Source organism: Notolepis coatsorum (genome assembly GCF_963971535.1).
Source record: "Notolepis coatsorum genome assembly, chromosome: 15".
NCBI lineage: Eukaryota > Metazoa > Chordata > Actinopteri > Aulopiformes > Paralepididae > Notolepis > Notolepis coatsorum.
In genome coordinates, this window is record NC_140179.1 from 51545124 (window position 1) to 51561914 (window position 16791).

Consider the following 16791-nt stretch of genomic DNA (forward strand, 5'->3'; position numbering starts at 1 on the left):
TGTGTGTGGTCCATGTCAAGTCCTCAGATATGTGGACTCCGAGGTACTTAAAACTGTTCACTCTCTCAACCGGTGCCCCGTCGATGCTGAGGGGGCTGTAGTCCCTGACCTCCTAAAGTCCACAATCATCTCCTTTGTTTTGCTGATGTTCAGGGAGAGGCTGTTCTCTTGGCACCATCCCGCTAGAACCTTTACCTCTTCCAGGTAGGCCCTCTCGTCGTTTGCAGAGATCAGGCCCACCACTACTGTGTCGTCAGCAAATTTGATGATTGTGTTGTTGTTCCGCTGTGCCACACAGTCAAGTGTGTAGTTGTACAGGGAGTAGAGGAGGGGACTCAGAACACAGCCCTGGGGGGCCCCTATGTTGAGAGTGATGGATGAGGAGGTGCAGTTGCCTGCTCTCACCACCTGGGGTCTGCCCGTCAGGAAGTCCAAGACCCACTGGCAGAGGTCATAGTTCAAGCCCAGGTCCCTGAGCTTGGCTATGAGTTTGGAGGGGACTATGGTATTGAATGCTGAGCTGTAGTCGATGAATAGCATTCTCACATAGTTCCCCTGCCTCTTGTCCAGGTGTGATGTGATTTAAAATGTTTTGAAATCCTTGTTTTAAACATTTATTTGGGACCCAATAATTCTGTTAATGTGACTGGAGTCTATAGACCCCCATCAGCCGATGTTAACTCTATTGATAGGATAGCAGAGTTACTATCTCAGTACTCAAATGTTGAACTGCTAGTTCTAGGGGATTTTAATATTGATTGGCTTAGTAATGATTCAAACCATCTTAGAGACATTAGTAGTAGCATTGGCTTATCTCAGTTGGTTACTGAACCCACCAGGCCAAATCTAAAAGATTATTCTAGGTCAAGTATAATTGACTTAATGTTTTCTAATAAGACTGATAAAATTAGTGCTTGTGGTGTTTTTGAATTAGGTGTTAGTGATCACTGTCCTATAGCTTGTGTTAGAAACTCTCGATTAGAGAAATCACAGTCTCGCATTATTAACAAAAGGAATATGAAAAACTTTAGTGATCAGGCTTTTCTAATTGACCTATTCCATAGCGACATCCACTACACATTGGAGATTCCCGATGTCGAAGTAGCACTCAACTTTTTTTCAAAAACCTTTCTCTCAATTGCTAATAAACATGCACCTTATAAAAGGCTTAGAATAAAAAATAGATTAATCCCTTGGTTCACACCTGAATTATCTGCCTTGCTTAAGGAGAGAGATAGAGCCTGGTCACTTGCCAGACGCTCTGGTGATCAGTCACACTGGGCAGCATTTAGACGGCTTAGAAATGAATGTACAGCATCTGTGAGAACGGCTAAAGTTGAGTATCACTTAGAACTAGTAACCAGCTCCTACTCAGATCCTGCTAAATTTTGGAAGGCGGTGAATTTAAATAAGACCAGAACCACAATTTCCCTCCCTACAGAGATTAGAAAGGGTGAATCCTTGATCTCGGAACAAAAACCATAATTAGCCATAAACCAACATTTTATCGAAGCTGGTCATCTATTTGAGAATAGCCATGTAGGGCCACCAGGTGGACAGGATCAGGAGCCCTGTACATTCCCTGTGCAGATAGGAAATGATTTTCAGTTTCATTTACAACCCTTGTCTGTAAACTCTGTTCTTGAGGCACTTCAAGCCATTGATACCAGGAAATCAACTGGAGAGGATGGGTTGGGTGCTTTTTTCCTCAAACTAGCTGCACCATTGGTTTCAAAGCCAATAACACACATATTTAATCTTTCACTACTAACAGGTGTGGTTCCTGTTGCCTGGAAAACAGCCCATGTGACCCCCTTGCATAAAGGGGGGGATAAAAGTGACCTAAATAATTACAGACCAATCTCCAAGTTATCCTGTCTAGCAAAAATCCTGGAGTCATTGGTAAACAACCAACTTAAAACATTCATCACAAAACACTCTATATTAAACCCACACCAATCTGGTTTTAGAGAAAAACACAGTACAATCTCGGCGGCTACTGTAGTTATAAATGACATTGTATCAGCCCTTGACAAAGGAAAGCATTGTGCTGCCCTGTTTGTAGATTTGTCTAAGGCGTTTGATACTGTTGACCACCTTCTCCTCTTACAAAGATTGCAGAGTGTTGGCTTTGATACAGGTGCTTGCAGTTGGTTTCAAAACTATTTAACAGAAAGATTTCAGTGTGTGTGAAAATGGGAAATGCCCAATCAGAGCTTCTACCCATCACAAAAGGTGTTCCACAGGGATCAATCCTCGGCCCGGTCTTATTTACCATTTATATTAATAATATTGTCTCATCTCTGAGCAGCTGTCAAAGCCACCTTTACGCGGATGACACAGTTCTCTATTGTACTGCTGATTCTGTGCAACTGGCCACTAAATATTTACAACTCTCCTTTGACGCCCTGCAAGATGCACTTATTAGTCTAAAATTGGTGCTTAATGCCAGTAAAACTAAATTCATGTTGTTTTCCAAAGCCAAAAATATTGTTTATAGTGACTTGCATATATCGACTCTGAACAGTTCTGATATCGAGAGAGTTTCAGAATACAAATACCTTACATTTAAATATCATGTGGGCGTTCTCGCCAGTAAATTACGGAAAAAGATTGGCTTTTTGTATAGAAATAGAGCCAACTTCCCTATGATTAGTAGAAAGAGAGTTGTTGAAGCAGTGTTCCTATCTGTTTTGGATTACGGAGATGTGATTTATAGACATGCAGCGGCTTCCACTCTTAAGCCCTTAGACTCTGTTTATCATTCAGCCATTAGATTTATCACCGGTGATAGTTATGGTACTCACCATTGTATCCTATATAATAAGGTCGGGTGGGCCTCTCTGGCAGAGAGACGTAAGTTGCATTGCAATCTTTTTATCTATAAAGCCATAATTAGAGATTGTCCAAATTATATTAGTTCTTTATTGGAATGGACCACTGGACCCTGTCGTACACGATCCAGTTTTTGGCTTACACTTAGAGTGCCTAGAGTTTGTACTGAACTTGGTAGATCTGCTTTTGGCTTTTTTGCCCCTACATCATGGAATACCCTGCAGGAAACACTGAAACTAGACACTCTAGTGTCTATGGGTCGGTTTATAACCTTAATGACCAATCAGGTCACCACAATATGTAATTGTTTTTAAATTATTACCTCTGTTTTAATTTTGAGCTATTTTATTCTTTTTAAAAGATTTTTTTTTATTATTATTTTTTTTAATGTATTTTAAAATGTGCTCTCAATTATTCTGATTGTCTGATGTCTTTATATTTATGAACACACTGTGACACTTGTGTATGTAACATCTCGACGGCACTGTAAATAAGTTTAATTACTCAGTGTATTATCGAGTATAAATAAAGATTGAATGAATGATGCTGCTGTGTGCAGCACATGGGCTATGGCGTCCTCCGTGGACCTGTTGGGGCGGTATGCAAATTGCAGGTGGTCCAGGTTGATGGGGAGGGAGGAACAGATGTAGCCCTTTACTAGCTTCTCAAAGCACTTCATGGCTATGGAGGTGAGAGCTACAGGGCGGTAGTCGTTGAGGCAAGCAGGCTTGGATTTTTTGGGTACAGGGATAATGGTGGACTTCTTCAGACTATATTCATATTCAAAACGGTATAAAGCGGAAATGTACGGATGAAAAGATTATAAATGTTTTGCACGTTGACTGGAAGCAACTCACTGACAATCGACAGCGTTATTAGACCCATAGCTATAATATAAAATATAGGTTTAGCTCTACAAACAAGGTGCGCGTTTACATGGGGTTAATGGACGGCAAGGCCAGATGCACTTCCCGGAAGGGGCGTGGCACTCAATGTGTTAAAAACGAGGCCAAAGTGCCTCCTGCCTCGTGTATACAGCGAACAGGTCTATATAAAGACATCATGCTAGGAGTTGGTCCCCAGGCTATGTTTGCCCACTGCTCCTAACTGCTCCTAACTAGTCCTAACTGGTTGGATGGTTATTAAATGCAGAGGACACATGTAAAATGTGCTTGATAAATAAAGACTTTTGATGCATTTGTGGTTTCTTTTGCTTACCAAAATAGCACACTTTTAGTAAGTTTAGTAAGTACAACTTAAGTTTGATAAACATCTCAGTTTTTTGTTTTAAGTGTGCTTAGATTACACTTACAGCATATAACTATAAAATTACTCAATCATACTAAACATGTTCTTTGAATTAGTACAATTAGTACACGAAAGCACATGAGATTACATTGCAAGCATACTCTGAAAAGTACATATGGGTAGAAATATAGTATACTAAAATATACTTTCAGTATCGAACAAATATACTTTGTTCTAATACTCACCTCTTTCCATTAATTTAATATCTGGCCACCTGTTGTCCTGGTTGTCTGATTATAATAACTAAGATGTGTTTTTATTTTCTAGGGCTGTGTCCTGAATGTTCCTTCAAACTCAACTTTCACCGCAAGTAAGTGAACAAAATTATAACAACGCAATATATAATATAAAAAAGATTTCTGGGTTATTTCCTGCAAAATGATGAAGCACATCTCTGGTATGCACAAGAGGCCATTCTGTGTGATTGCATGTGGGAAACACAATTTTACAGATTTCTTTGATGAAATCAATGAATGGATGAGTTGACAACGTCCTCGGACTATTAGGACTTCACTCTTTTATTACTGTCTATTTAATATTTTTTATATTCTTTCAGCCCACGCACACCACTGAGAGATTACCTGTAATTTAGCATAGCCTCATAGTATGATGAACACAAACGACAAGCCAGAGCTAGAAGACCTGGTCACCTGTACATTGTATATTGCTATTGCACTTTACTGTTACATTTGCACTCTGGTTAGATGCCAACTTCTTTTCATTGTGCTGTACTTGTATGATGACAATACATTTGAATCTAATCTAATCTAGAAATCCATCTACACTCATTGCACACACATCCACATGCACACACTCACTTTAAACAAACACTCACCTTAACACTCACTTTAGTTTAGACACTTTAAACACTTTAACACTACACCATATGTTATCTATTTATTAAAGAGATTTGCACTACATCCATGCCAAATTTGAGCATTTAGCATTTTTAAAAGTTTGCATTTTTGTACCGCATTGTCTGCATTTTTACTTCATTGTACTTGCTGTTCTTTAGTTGTATATTGTATATTTGTATAGTGTTTTACTACATTTTTATTTTACTGTATGAAGCACATTCTCAGGGGCTCATACAGAACCAAGCATTTCACTGTAAGGTACTACATGTACCTTATACGTGACAAATAAAAGAACTTGAAACTTGAAAAGGTGTCTTGCGTTTCCTCTGCGATGTTGTCTGTGCTTGTTGAGGAAAGGTAAACGTCATCCCTTTAACTTTCAATATTCTTTGTTCTATTTGTGACCTTGATTATAGGAGGAAGGAGGTAAAAGCACAGAAGAAAAGTCGGAGGCATTCAGAGGAGAAGCAGGAAGCACCACAGAAGAAGAAAAGAAGATCCCAGTCATCACCGCACTCCAAGAAACGCAAAGACAAACACAAGAGGCGCCACAGAGGCAAGTTCTCTTCTCCCCTCTCCTCTTCCTCTTCTCCCCATTCCCTCTCCTCTCCTATTCTTTTCTTCTCTCCCCTTTTCTCCCTCTTCCTCTCTCCTCATTTTCCTCTCCTCTCCTCACCCTCTCCCTCTCCTCTTCTCTCATTTCATCTCCTCTTCCTCTTCCCCTCGCATCTTCCTGTCTTCTCCCCTCTCCCTCTTCCCCTCTCCTCATTGTCCTCCCCTCTCCACTCCCTCTTCCTCTTCCTCCCCTCTCCTCTCCTCTTCCTCTTTCCCTCTCCTCATTTTCCTCCCCTCTCCACTCCCTCTCTCCTCTTCCTCCCCTCTCCTCTTCCTCTTTCCCTCTCCTCATTTTCCTCCCCTCTCCACTCCCTCTCCCCTTCCTCTTCCTCTCCTCCTCTTCCCCTCTCCTCTTCTCTCCTTTCATCTCCTCTCCCTCTTCTCTTCTCTCCTTTCATCTCCTCTTCCTCTCCTCTTCCTCTCTTCCCACTCCTCTTCCTCTCCCCCCATCTCCTCTTCCTCTCCTCTTCCTCTCCTCCCCATTCCCTCCCCTCTCCTTTCCTCTCTCCTCTCCATTCCATTCCCTCCTCTCCTCCTCTCCTTTTGTTACTCATGAAGCTACAAATATGAATTGCCCCACGCGGGATCAATAAAGTTGTCTGAATCTGAATCTCTATATATGAATTCTTGAATTGGGTGGTGTTCCCCTTTAAAATACCCCTCTCTCTCTCTCTCTCTCTCTCTCTCTCTCTCTAGATCACTCCTCCTCCAGCAGTTCAGAGGAGTCCCGGGACTCGGACAAAGGTAGCCTTCATAACTCTTAAACACACACACGCACACACACACACACACACACACACACACACACACACACACACACACACACACACACACGTTTGAGCAGCTCACCCCCCAGGCGAGGCCTTAAAAGAGCACAGACACATCTTTCTCTCTCTCTCTCTCTCTCTCTCTCTCTCTCTCTCTCTCTCTCTCTCTCTCTCTCTCTCTCTCTCTCTCTCTCTCTCTCTCTCTCTCTCTCTCTCTCTCTCTTTCTTTGGTTCATTCGTTCTTTCTTTCATCCCTCTTTCCTCTCTCCATCCTTCCCTCTACCTTTTACCACCTCTTTCTCTCTACCCTTTCTGTCTGTCTCTCTCTCTCTCTCTCTCTCTCTCTCTCTCTCTCTCTCTCTCTCTCTCTCTCTGGTCTAGGTTATACCTTTGCCCGACTCTCCCCTCTTGTTTTGGTAACATAAACACAGACCACACATGCAAAGTGAGGGACACATTCCAGAGTCAGGAGGGAGGGAGGGGTGTAGGATTGGAGGGAGGGACAGAGGGAGGGAGGATGGAGGCGTGATTTTTTCCCGTAGCCTCTGTGAGCGAAGACGCTCTTTGATTGCAGCAAAGAAGAAAAAGACGCTCTCCGATTGGCTAACCCTAACTCTAAGCATAACCACGTCGAAAGAGGGCCTAAGCATAACCACTTCGAAAGAGGGCCTAAGCATAACCACTTCAAAAGAATGCCTAAGCATAACCACTTTGAAGCAGAGAATATATGTACAAGGCGGAAGAGACCCTTCGGAGCTAAACCAGTCAGAGAGGGTCTTTTCTTCTTCGCTGTACCAATCAGAGAGCGTCTTCGCAAACAGAGGCTACGGGAAAAAATCACGCCTCCATCCTCCCTCCCTCTGTCCCTCTCTCCAATCCTACACCCCTCCCTCCCTCCTGACTCTGGAATGTGTCCCTCACTTTGCATGTGTGGTCTGTGTTTATGTTACCAAAACAAGAGGGGAGAGTCGGGCAAAGGTATAACCTAGACGAGAGATAGAGGGAGGGATGGAGGGGGGAAAAGAAGGGAGGGAGGGGGTGGAGGAGGAGGGAGGGAGGGACAAATGGAGGGATGGATGTTTTCTGTCTTTCTATCTTTTCTCCGTCCTGTGTTCGGGTCACAGTTCATTTCAACTCAAATAAACTGGTTTGAGTTGGGGGGGAAAAGTGGTTACCAACATGACCATTGGTCACCATTACTGTCACCAGTACTCTACCAGTCACCATTACTGTCACCAGTACTCTACCAGTCACCATTACTCTACCAGTCACAATTACTGTCACCAGTACTAGTAGTGTTTGATTGACCGCTCTCTGCACCTCAGACGCCGATGTCGGTGATGCAGCTGAGGGCCAATCGGCGACTGATCACTGGCGAGGTCCCGCCCCTGCTGTGGAAGAGAAGTCAAGGTGAGATTAACGGCTGGTCTTTACATTAGAGTCTTCATAGTATTCAATTCAGGGCTCTCAACCTCTGCATGTGTAAAAGGCTCAAGGAATATGTAGACATGTAGTAGGTAACGCCCCTTTGCACACAGCTCGTGCAGATTTGTAGAGAACAGCTACCATAATGAGGACATGTCTGGACATGTCAGTGGAGAACAGCTACCATAATGAGGACATGTCTGGACATGTCAGTGGAGAACAGCTACCATAATGAGGACATGTCTGGACGTGTCAGTGGGGGTCACATGTCTGGACGTGTCAGTGGAGAACAGCTACCATAATGAGGACATGTCTGGACGTGTCAGTGGGGGTCACATGTCTGGACGTGTCAGTGGGGGTCACATGTCTGGACGTGTCAGTGGGGGTCACATGTCTGGACATGTCAGTGGGGGTCACATGTCTGGACGTGTCAGTGGGGGTCACATGTCTGGACGTGTCAGTGGGGGTCACATGTCTGGACGTGTCAGTGGGGGTCACATGTCTGGACGTGTCAGTGGGGGTCACATGTCTGGACGTGTCAGTGGGGGTCACATGTCTGGACATGTCAGTGGGGGTCACATGTCTGGACGTGTCAGTGAGGGTCACATGTCTGGACATGTCAGTGGGGGTCACATGTCTGGACGTGTCAGTGGGGGTCACATGTCTGGACGTGTCAGTGGGGGTCACATGTCTGGACATGTCAGTGGGGGTCACATGTCTGGACGTGTCAGTGGGGGTCACATGTCTGGACGTGTCAGTGGGGGTCACATGTCTGGACGTGTCAGTGGGGGTCACATGTCTGGACATGTCAGTGGGGGTCACATGTCTGGACGTGTCAGTGGGGGTCACATGTCTGGACGTGTCAGTGGGGGTCACATGTCTGGACATGTCAGTGGGGGTCACATGTCTGGACATGTCAGTGGGGGTCACATGTCTGGACGTGTCAGTGGGGGTCACATGTCTGGACGTGTCAGTCTCACATGTCTGGACGTGTCAGTGGGGGTCACATGTCTGGACATGTCAGTGGGGGTCACATGTCTGGACATGTCAGTGGGGGTCACATGTCTGGACATGTCAGTGGGGGTCACATGTCTGGACATGTCAGTGGGGGTCACATGTCTGGACGTGTCAGTGGGGGTCACATGTCTGGACGTGTCAGTGGGGGTCACATGTCTGGACGTGTCAGTGGGGGTCACATGTCTGGACATGTCAGTGGGGGTCACATGTCTGGACGTGTCAGTGGGGGTCACATGTCTGGACATGTCAGTGGGGGTCACATGTCTGGACGTGTCAGTGGGGGTCACATGTCTGGACGTGTCAGTGGGGGTCACATGTCTGGACATGTCAGTGGGGGTCACATTCAATTTCAATAAAAAATGAACAGAAAATTAAACATACACACCCACAGCACTCCCACCCTCCCCCATTTCACCCCCCACTGCCCCAACTCATCCGCTCTCCCATGTATGATGTCACTAACGGGTCGAACCTCTCATGGTCCAGTATGTGGTAACTTGACATCTTTATCTTCAGCTACACAGAGAGCTGAGTAGGTATTGACATGTCTTTAAAGAATATAAGCTGCCAACTTGGAATAAATGGTAAATATCAATGGCTGCTTGTTGCCAATTTGCATATTCATAGACCCCTGCATCTCAATGAGGGAAAAACTATATTTATACAAATTGTTATTCAATATAGAAAATGTTTTAAGGGTTTAGAATTAATCTGGAGGTGATCTTTAATAGGGTACTAGACTCCTATGTCATCCTGTCTAGTGCATACTAACTTACTCTCCTTTCTACCCAACGCCCTTTAATAGAGTGAATACTTAGCTCCAGTAAGATACTCAACTAATGACCAAGTACACTAAACCCTTTGTGGTACAGTGAGTACATGTAAATATTTGAAGAGTGATATTTATTTAAACAGCCCTCCCTCTCACATGCCGTACCCCTGTGCCCTATAGCTATATACCAGGGAGTCCATGACTCCTAGTATTTTGTTAGGAAGTGGCCTTTTTAGGTATTTGGGGCATGTCGTTGGACAGGTCTGTGTACAGCGCTAGTGACTCATACTACCGCTGCTGTTACTGTACACAGATACTCAGCACAGTGGTGCTCAGACCGACTCAAACAGCCACACTGACAAAAACACCCCTCTCCTCAACCAAGCCGACATCAGGCTACTACCAGTACAAGCTAGGAGAAGCCTAGGGCTGAAACGTGTTTCCTGCTTGTAAGATCCTGATCAAACTGGCCAGTATCACGTCTTCGTCTGTTTGGCCCTCCATCCAATTCCTCTGCGTTGTGTCATTTTAATGGTCCTGACGTCTCCGATACTGGCAGATAAGATCCTTATCTCCCCCGTTAGTGCAATCCATAAACCATACTAATTCTCCACCTCCGTAAGAATTCGACACTTCGACACCGTGAAATACCTTGTGAGGAAAAGCGTTGTTTTATTGCTATAAACAGAACCTCATAATCAGATGTTATCAGATGTTATCAAATTGTATCGTCCTTGAAGAGTCTATTCTAATGATCTTTCGGTGTGTTCTATTGTCCCTTTGCTGTTATGTCCAATAGTGGTCAGGCCTGGTCGTTAGCCTGAACCCTCCTCGTGTTAGCCGAAGCTACCGTAATGATGATGTGGCATTCTCCCTTCCCCCCCCCTCCGTGGTGGAGGAGGAATAGTCTCTCCTGGTTCCTTCCCTCTTAGTCTCAGTCAGATTTTAGTCCTACTCGCTCTTGGTCAGATTCTAGTCTGCCCTACCCGGAAACACCGTTCGATTTATAGATCTTCGTCGTAGCAACGACGGCCCCCCGCCCCTCTCCTGGTTGTCATGCGACGTGCTGTCATGACGACGGCTAACCTTTCACACATTAAAATGCAGTCTCTACTGTTTCATTCAAATGAACCGCTCTCCCTCGCTCTGGGAGACACTCACTATCAGTGTTATGTCTCCGAGGAATACAAAACAAACAACCTCGCTGGCAGTGTGCTGTGACACCGCTTCTTCTCCACCGTCAATATCATCCCGTGATGATAATGATATTACCCTCTTGAAGCGTCTCTTTATATCAGTTTATAACCAAATATACATTGAAAAAACCACCATTTTCTCTCAATCCCCCCTTGATTCTTATCACCCCTTCAGAATCATAAATCATTATTTGGTTTTTTAATTAATTATGCCAAAAATAGCCTGTGGTTGAAGCAAACCAACCTCGTCTCTCGTGCACAAGAAACGAAGACGGCCCACGGTCAACCCAGTGATCCTGCTGCCTGATGTCTGTTTGCGCCCCCCTTCGTGCACAAAGGGAACCGAAACCGACCACCAAAACCAACAACATCCAACGACTCATAACCATTATTTGGAGCCCCCCTGTCTGCTCCCAATAATTATATCCTGTTGTTCTACTGTTCTCCCTCTTATCTACCTTCTATATATATATATATCCTTCTATACATATATCTTATATATGAATCCTCCATTTATATCTCATACTCCTAATCAATGAACACAGGACTTCTCGCTGTTGTCTCGTCTCTCGATCTCCTGATTGACTCTGAAAGGAAGTCCCTGTTTTGTCCATGATTCACCGCCCATGCTCTGTTGTTTCAAAACGCTCTCTAAACAGCGTCTCCGCAGGGAAGCCCCCTCCGATGTCCGCCTCGTTCTCCCCTGGGCAAACACCGCCTGCGACCGCTGGACTCCGCCTCGTCGGCCGTCTCCGCCCCGTTGGCCGTCTCCACCGCCGTCGGCCCTCTCCAGACTCTGAAAGCAGAAACACCACGCCGGCAGTTTTTCTGTACACTCGACCCTGTGTTTTCTATTAGTCTACCGTGGCTTTGGGCCTGCAGCTCGTTCTCTATATATTTTTTCCTCTGCAAGCCCCTGCCATGGCCACGCCCTTTCAGACTGTTGGACGGTGTGAGTGTCCTACAGCCCATGGCGCTATTTGTTCTCTATTAGTCCCCCACCTTCTCAACACCCATATCTAATCCTACAGGGCTGTTCCCTGTTTTGTTGTCTTCCGGCGTGACACCAGCAGCTAAACGATACCCACTCGGCGCTCTACGTTTGTCCCACGGGTGACCCCCAGCGCGCGCCAGTTCTTTCTGGTGACGTGTCCCCTCAAGACTCTGCCTATTTATTAGGTGTGAGAAGGCCCCACTGGAGATCGAACTCCCTCTTATTTCACAATTAAACTTATTTAATAAACCGCATCTCATCTCTCTCTGCAATTCTTATTGGTATTCAATAATTAAACTATTTAATTAACCCGTATATCGATATTATTATTATGATAATAACATCCAACCGAGCATCGCTCTAACATACAACAGAGCAGGTTGGTTCCCTGCCCCTAACTCACATACGTACTCGTACTATCATCTAACATACAACAGAGCTGTCCGTTGCTCTATACCCTACGGGGCTGTCTACCGTCGCCCTGGAGCTGTCACGTCGCTCTATACCCTACGGGGCTGTCTACCGTCGCCCTGGAGCTGTCCCGTCGCTCTATACCCTACGGGGCTGTCTACCGTCGCCCTGGAGCTGTCACGTCGCTCTATATACCCTACGGGGCTGTCTACCGTCGCCCTGGAGCTGTCCCGTCGCTCTATACCCTACGGGGCTGTCTACCGTCGCCCTGGAGCTGTCACGTCGCTCTATATACCCTACAGGGCTGTCTACCGTCGCCCTGGAGCTGTCACGTCGCTCTATATACCCTACGGGGCTGTCTACCGTCGCCCTGGAGCTGTCCCATCGCTCTATACCACACTTTGAGTTCCTTTACAAAGTTCTCACATACACCACCGTGTATACACACAAGCAGTTGGTAATTTTGAAAAAATTTAACTCCTTAATTAACTTAAACTCTAAATATTCCCCTATGGGTAATGGAAACTCCCCAGCACTACCCCCCCCCCCTCCGCAATTAAACTCCTTAATTAAATTAAACTCTAAATATTCCCCTATGGGTAATGGAAACTCCCCAGCACTACCCCCCCCTCCGCCACTAGGTGGCGACCTACTCCTCCTCCATTTGCCTGTATTATCCCACTGCCCCCCCTAGATAGCGGCCAAACTCAGTCTAGAGGATTGGTTGACGTGTCACTTCCCGGTTCTAATCTCCTCGTGGCTCTGCGGCCAATTTTTTTTCCTTTTTTTTTTTTTTTTTTCCATCGTCCCTTTAATGCCTCAAACATTCTCTCGCTACCGACCACACCCGTAACGTTTGTTCACTGCTCCCTTCACGCCACAGTCCCGCTTGCTGCGTTTTGAACAGTAATCAAACTAAATACGATGTTGCCCCTTTAATTGAATGAACATCTCCCCTTTGCCTCCCTTCCCATCTCCTATACAGTGGCTTCTGTGCTCTGTAGATAAGACTCTCGATTTTCAAAACAAAAACCGGTGCCGCTCTGCTGTTATTCAAACACACTATTACAGCTGACATTCTCTGTGTCAAACTAATTATGTTTACGGATACACTATTGTTCGTTTTCTTATTGGCTTGTGAAGTTGTTGAGACTCACTTTATCTTTTCACCGTCAGTTGTTCTGGTCCATGGCGCTGTTTATCTCTCCGGCCTTGCTCGGCTCGCTCGCTGGGTCCATGGCGCTGTTTATCTCTCCGGCCTTGCTCCGCTCGCTCGCTGGGCTCGCGTCCATGGCTACCCCTTCACGCCTCGGCACTGCACACAGTCTCTTCCTTTCAAGCAACTTCAAAGCAAGCAATAATCCGGGTCCCAACGACATCAACTGTAAGATCAAACTGGCCAGTATCACGTCTTCGTCTGTTTGGCCCTCCATCCAATTCCTCTGCGTTGTGTCATTTTAATGGTCCTGACGTCTCCGATACTGGCAGATAAGATCCTTATCTCCCCCGTTAGTGCAATCCATAAACCATACTAATTCTCCACCTCCGTAAGAATTCGACACTTCGACACCGTGAAATACCTTGTGAGGAAAAGCGTTGTTTTATTGCTATAAACAGAACCTCATAATCAGATGTTATCAGATGTTATCAAATTGTATCGTCCTTGAAGAGTCTATTCTAATGATCTTTCGGTGTGTTCTATTGTCCCTTTGCTGTTATGTCCAATAGTGGTCAGGCCTGGTCGTTAGCCTGAACCCTCCTCGTGTTAGCCGAAGCTACCGTAATGATGATGTGGCATTCTCCCTCCCCCCCCCTCCGTGGTGGAGGAGGAAGAGTCTCTCCTGGTTCCTTCCCTCTTAGTCTCAGTCAGATTTGAGTCCTACTCGCTCTTGGTCAGATTCTAGTCTGCCCTACCCGGAAACACCGTTCGATTTATAGATCTTCGTCGTAGCAACGACGGCCCCCCGCCCCTCTCCTGGTTGTCATGCGACGTGCTGTCATGACGACGGCTAACCTTTCACACATTAAAATGCAGTCTCTACTGTTTCATTCAAATGAACCGCTCTCCCTCGCTCTGGGACACACTCACTATCAGTGTTATGTCTCCGAGGAATACAAAACAAACAACCTCGCTGGCAGTGTGCGGTGACACCGCTTCTTCTCCACCGTCAATATCATCCCGTGATGATAATGATATTACCCTCTTGAAGTGTCTCTTTATATCAGTTTATAACCAAATATACATTGAAAAAACCACCATTTTCTCTGTAGCACTGAGGAGAAGCCTAGGGCTGAAACGTGTCCGTGTTTCCTGCTGTAGCGCTGAAGAGAAGCCTAGGGCTGAAACATGTTTTCTGCTGTAGCTCTGAGGAAAAGCCTAGGGCTGAAACATGTTTCCTGCTGTAACGCTGAAGAGAAGCCTAGGGCTGAAACGTGTTTTCTGCTGTAGCTCTGAGGAGAAGCCTAGGGCTGAAACACGTTTCCTGCTGTAGCGCTGAAGAAAAGCCTAGGGCTGAAACGTGTTTCCTGCTGTAGCGCTGCGGAAAAGCCTAGGGCTGAAACGTGTCCATGTTTCCTGCTGTAGCGCTGAAGAAAAGCCTAGGGCTGAAACGTGTTTCCTGCTGTAGCGCTGAGGAAAAGCCTAGGGCTGAAACGTGTCTGTGTTTCCTGCTGTAGCGCTGAAGAAAAGCCTAGGGCTGAAACGTGTCCGTGTTTCCTGCTGTAGCGCTGAAGAGAAGCCTAGGGCTGAAACGTGTCCGTGTTTCCTGCTGCTGTGCGTTAATAAAAGTATCACAGACTTGTTTGTGAGTGCTACTGAAATGTAGTGCCATGGCATCCTTCACTATGGATGCATTATAGCAAAATGACAAGCAGTGTGTAAATATAGACCTGTTCGCTGTCCACCTCAGACTCAGTGTGTGCTGCGCATCAAGGGGGCAAAAAGGAACGTAATCCTGGTCAGAACACAATATATTTGCATTTGTTAGCCATGCTAGTGATCTAAACCAGGGGTTCCCAAACTTTTCAGGCCGGGACCCAGAAAATAAGGCGTCAGAGAGCCGCGGCCCAATGCACATCGTCAGGCTTTTTTTTTCTTTTCTTTTTTTGCCAGGCGACCGATTTTTTAAGCCAAATATCACTTCAATCCTATTAAGTTAGTTCAAGTTAGTTATTCATTTATATGTGCTATTTATGAGAGGGCTAACTTGTTGCAAAATAATAATGATAATAATAATAGCCTCATTAAAATACTATTGTTGCTTCGGTTGTTTTCAGCGTTTTATGTGCATAATCTGTTATTTAGTTTGAAATGTTCGTTGAAATAAGTAGATTTTTAGTTTTTGTTTATTTATTAAGTTAATATAAAACCATATAGTCACATTTTAGAATACAATAGAATAGAATTTTAGAATACAACTAGAAACACTGTCCTGGCCTGCTTCTAAGTTCAGTCGCCTGACAATTATTATTATTATTTTTTTCTTTTTTTTTTTTAAATCATCTCGCGGCCCTCCCGTGGCTGCTCGCAGCCCACCTTTGGGTCGCGACCCTGACTTTGGGAACCACTGATCTAAACAATCAATCCATGCCAAAGCTAGATATGTAAAAGGTGAAAGACTCACACTCACAGCCATGCTGATTTGGCTAAATGACTTCCAGCCATTTTCGTTTGAAACAACCTTTAGTCAGGGGAGTGTCATGGTTTCTCCATAGAGCCCCGTCGTACTTCTTTAGCGCAGCAGCTCGCGCAGGTAGGGGGCAACTTAGTCACAGGACTCGGTTGGTATTGCTGATTGGCTCGAACATGGTATGTTTGTAAACATGTCTATAGAAAAATTACAAGCGGTGTGTAAGTATTGGCATGAATGAAACCAGCTACATTTCCCAATTGGCAAAGACAAGGTATTCACAAACTATCTGACATATACAGTGAATACGGTCTTAGATCCTTTCAAGAGCTCAAACAAATCTATAATGTCCCTAGTACATCCTTCTTTTTTTATTTACAGTTACGCACTGCAATGCGCACTTATGGTGTCCCATGGAATCAGCCTTTACCAGGTCACCCTTTAATGAATATAGTGAGTGACATAAATGTTAAAAATTGTTTTGTTTCTGGGTTATATAATAAAATACAAGGAAAACTAAACAGAACTACAGGTAATACCACTGTCTGGAACATAGATTTAAAGAATGACAACGCCTGCATAAATTGGCAGAATGTATGGGATAATATTCCGTTAACCTCTCGTAATTATAATAATCAATTAACTCATTACAAACTGATACAAAGATTTTATCTGTCACCCAGGAAACTCTGTCAAATCAAAATTTTACAAAGTCCTCTGTGCTTTATGTCCGCAAAAAGTCATAGGAACATACATACATAATGATGTGGGAATGTCCAGGAGTACTAGCTTTTTGGGCCAAGGTTGCATTATTTCTCACTAATATAACGGAGATAAACATACCTTGTTTGCCACACATTTTATTATTAAATGATGATTCATCTCTAAAATTAACACCTCACAAAAAGAGTGTTTCTGGCCGGTTTAACGGCAGCAAAGAAAATGCTCGTAATGAGATGGAAACC

The 16791-nt window shown here is 44.8% G+C and overlaps 1 protein-coding gene across 1 annotated transcript in view; it reads left to right on the forward strand.

The window, feature by feature from the left end:
• Positions 1-16791, forward strand: part of fra10ac1 (FRA10A associated CGG repeat 1) — a gene marked incomplete at its 5' end in the record, with an annotated part of 32976 nt that overhangs the window by 14963 nt on the left and 1222 nt on the right. The window contains 4 exons of the mRNA XM_084331003.1: positions 4411-4453; positions 5417-5556; positions 6312-6359; positions 7708-7792. Of these exons, the coding sequence (XP_084187129.1) occupies positions 4411-4453; positions 5417-5556; positions 6312-6359; positions 7708-7792 (316 nt within the window). The remainder of the gene's footprint in view (positions 1-4410; positions 4454-5416; positions 5557-6311; positions 6360-7707; positions 7793-16791) is intronic.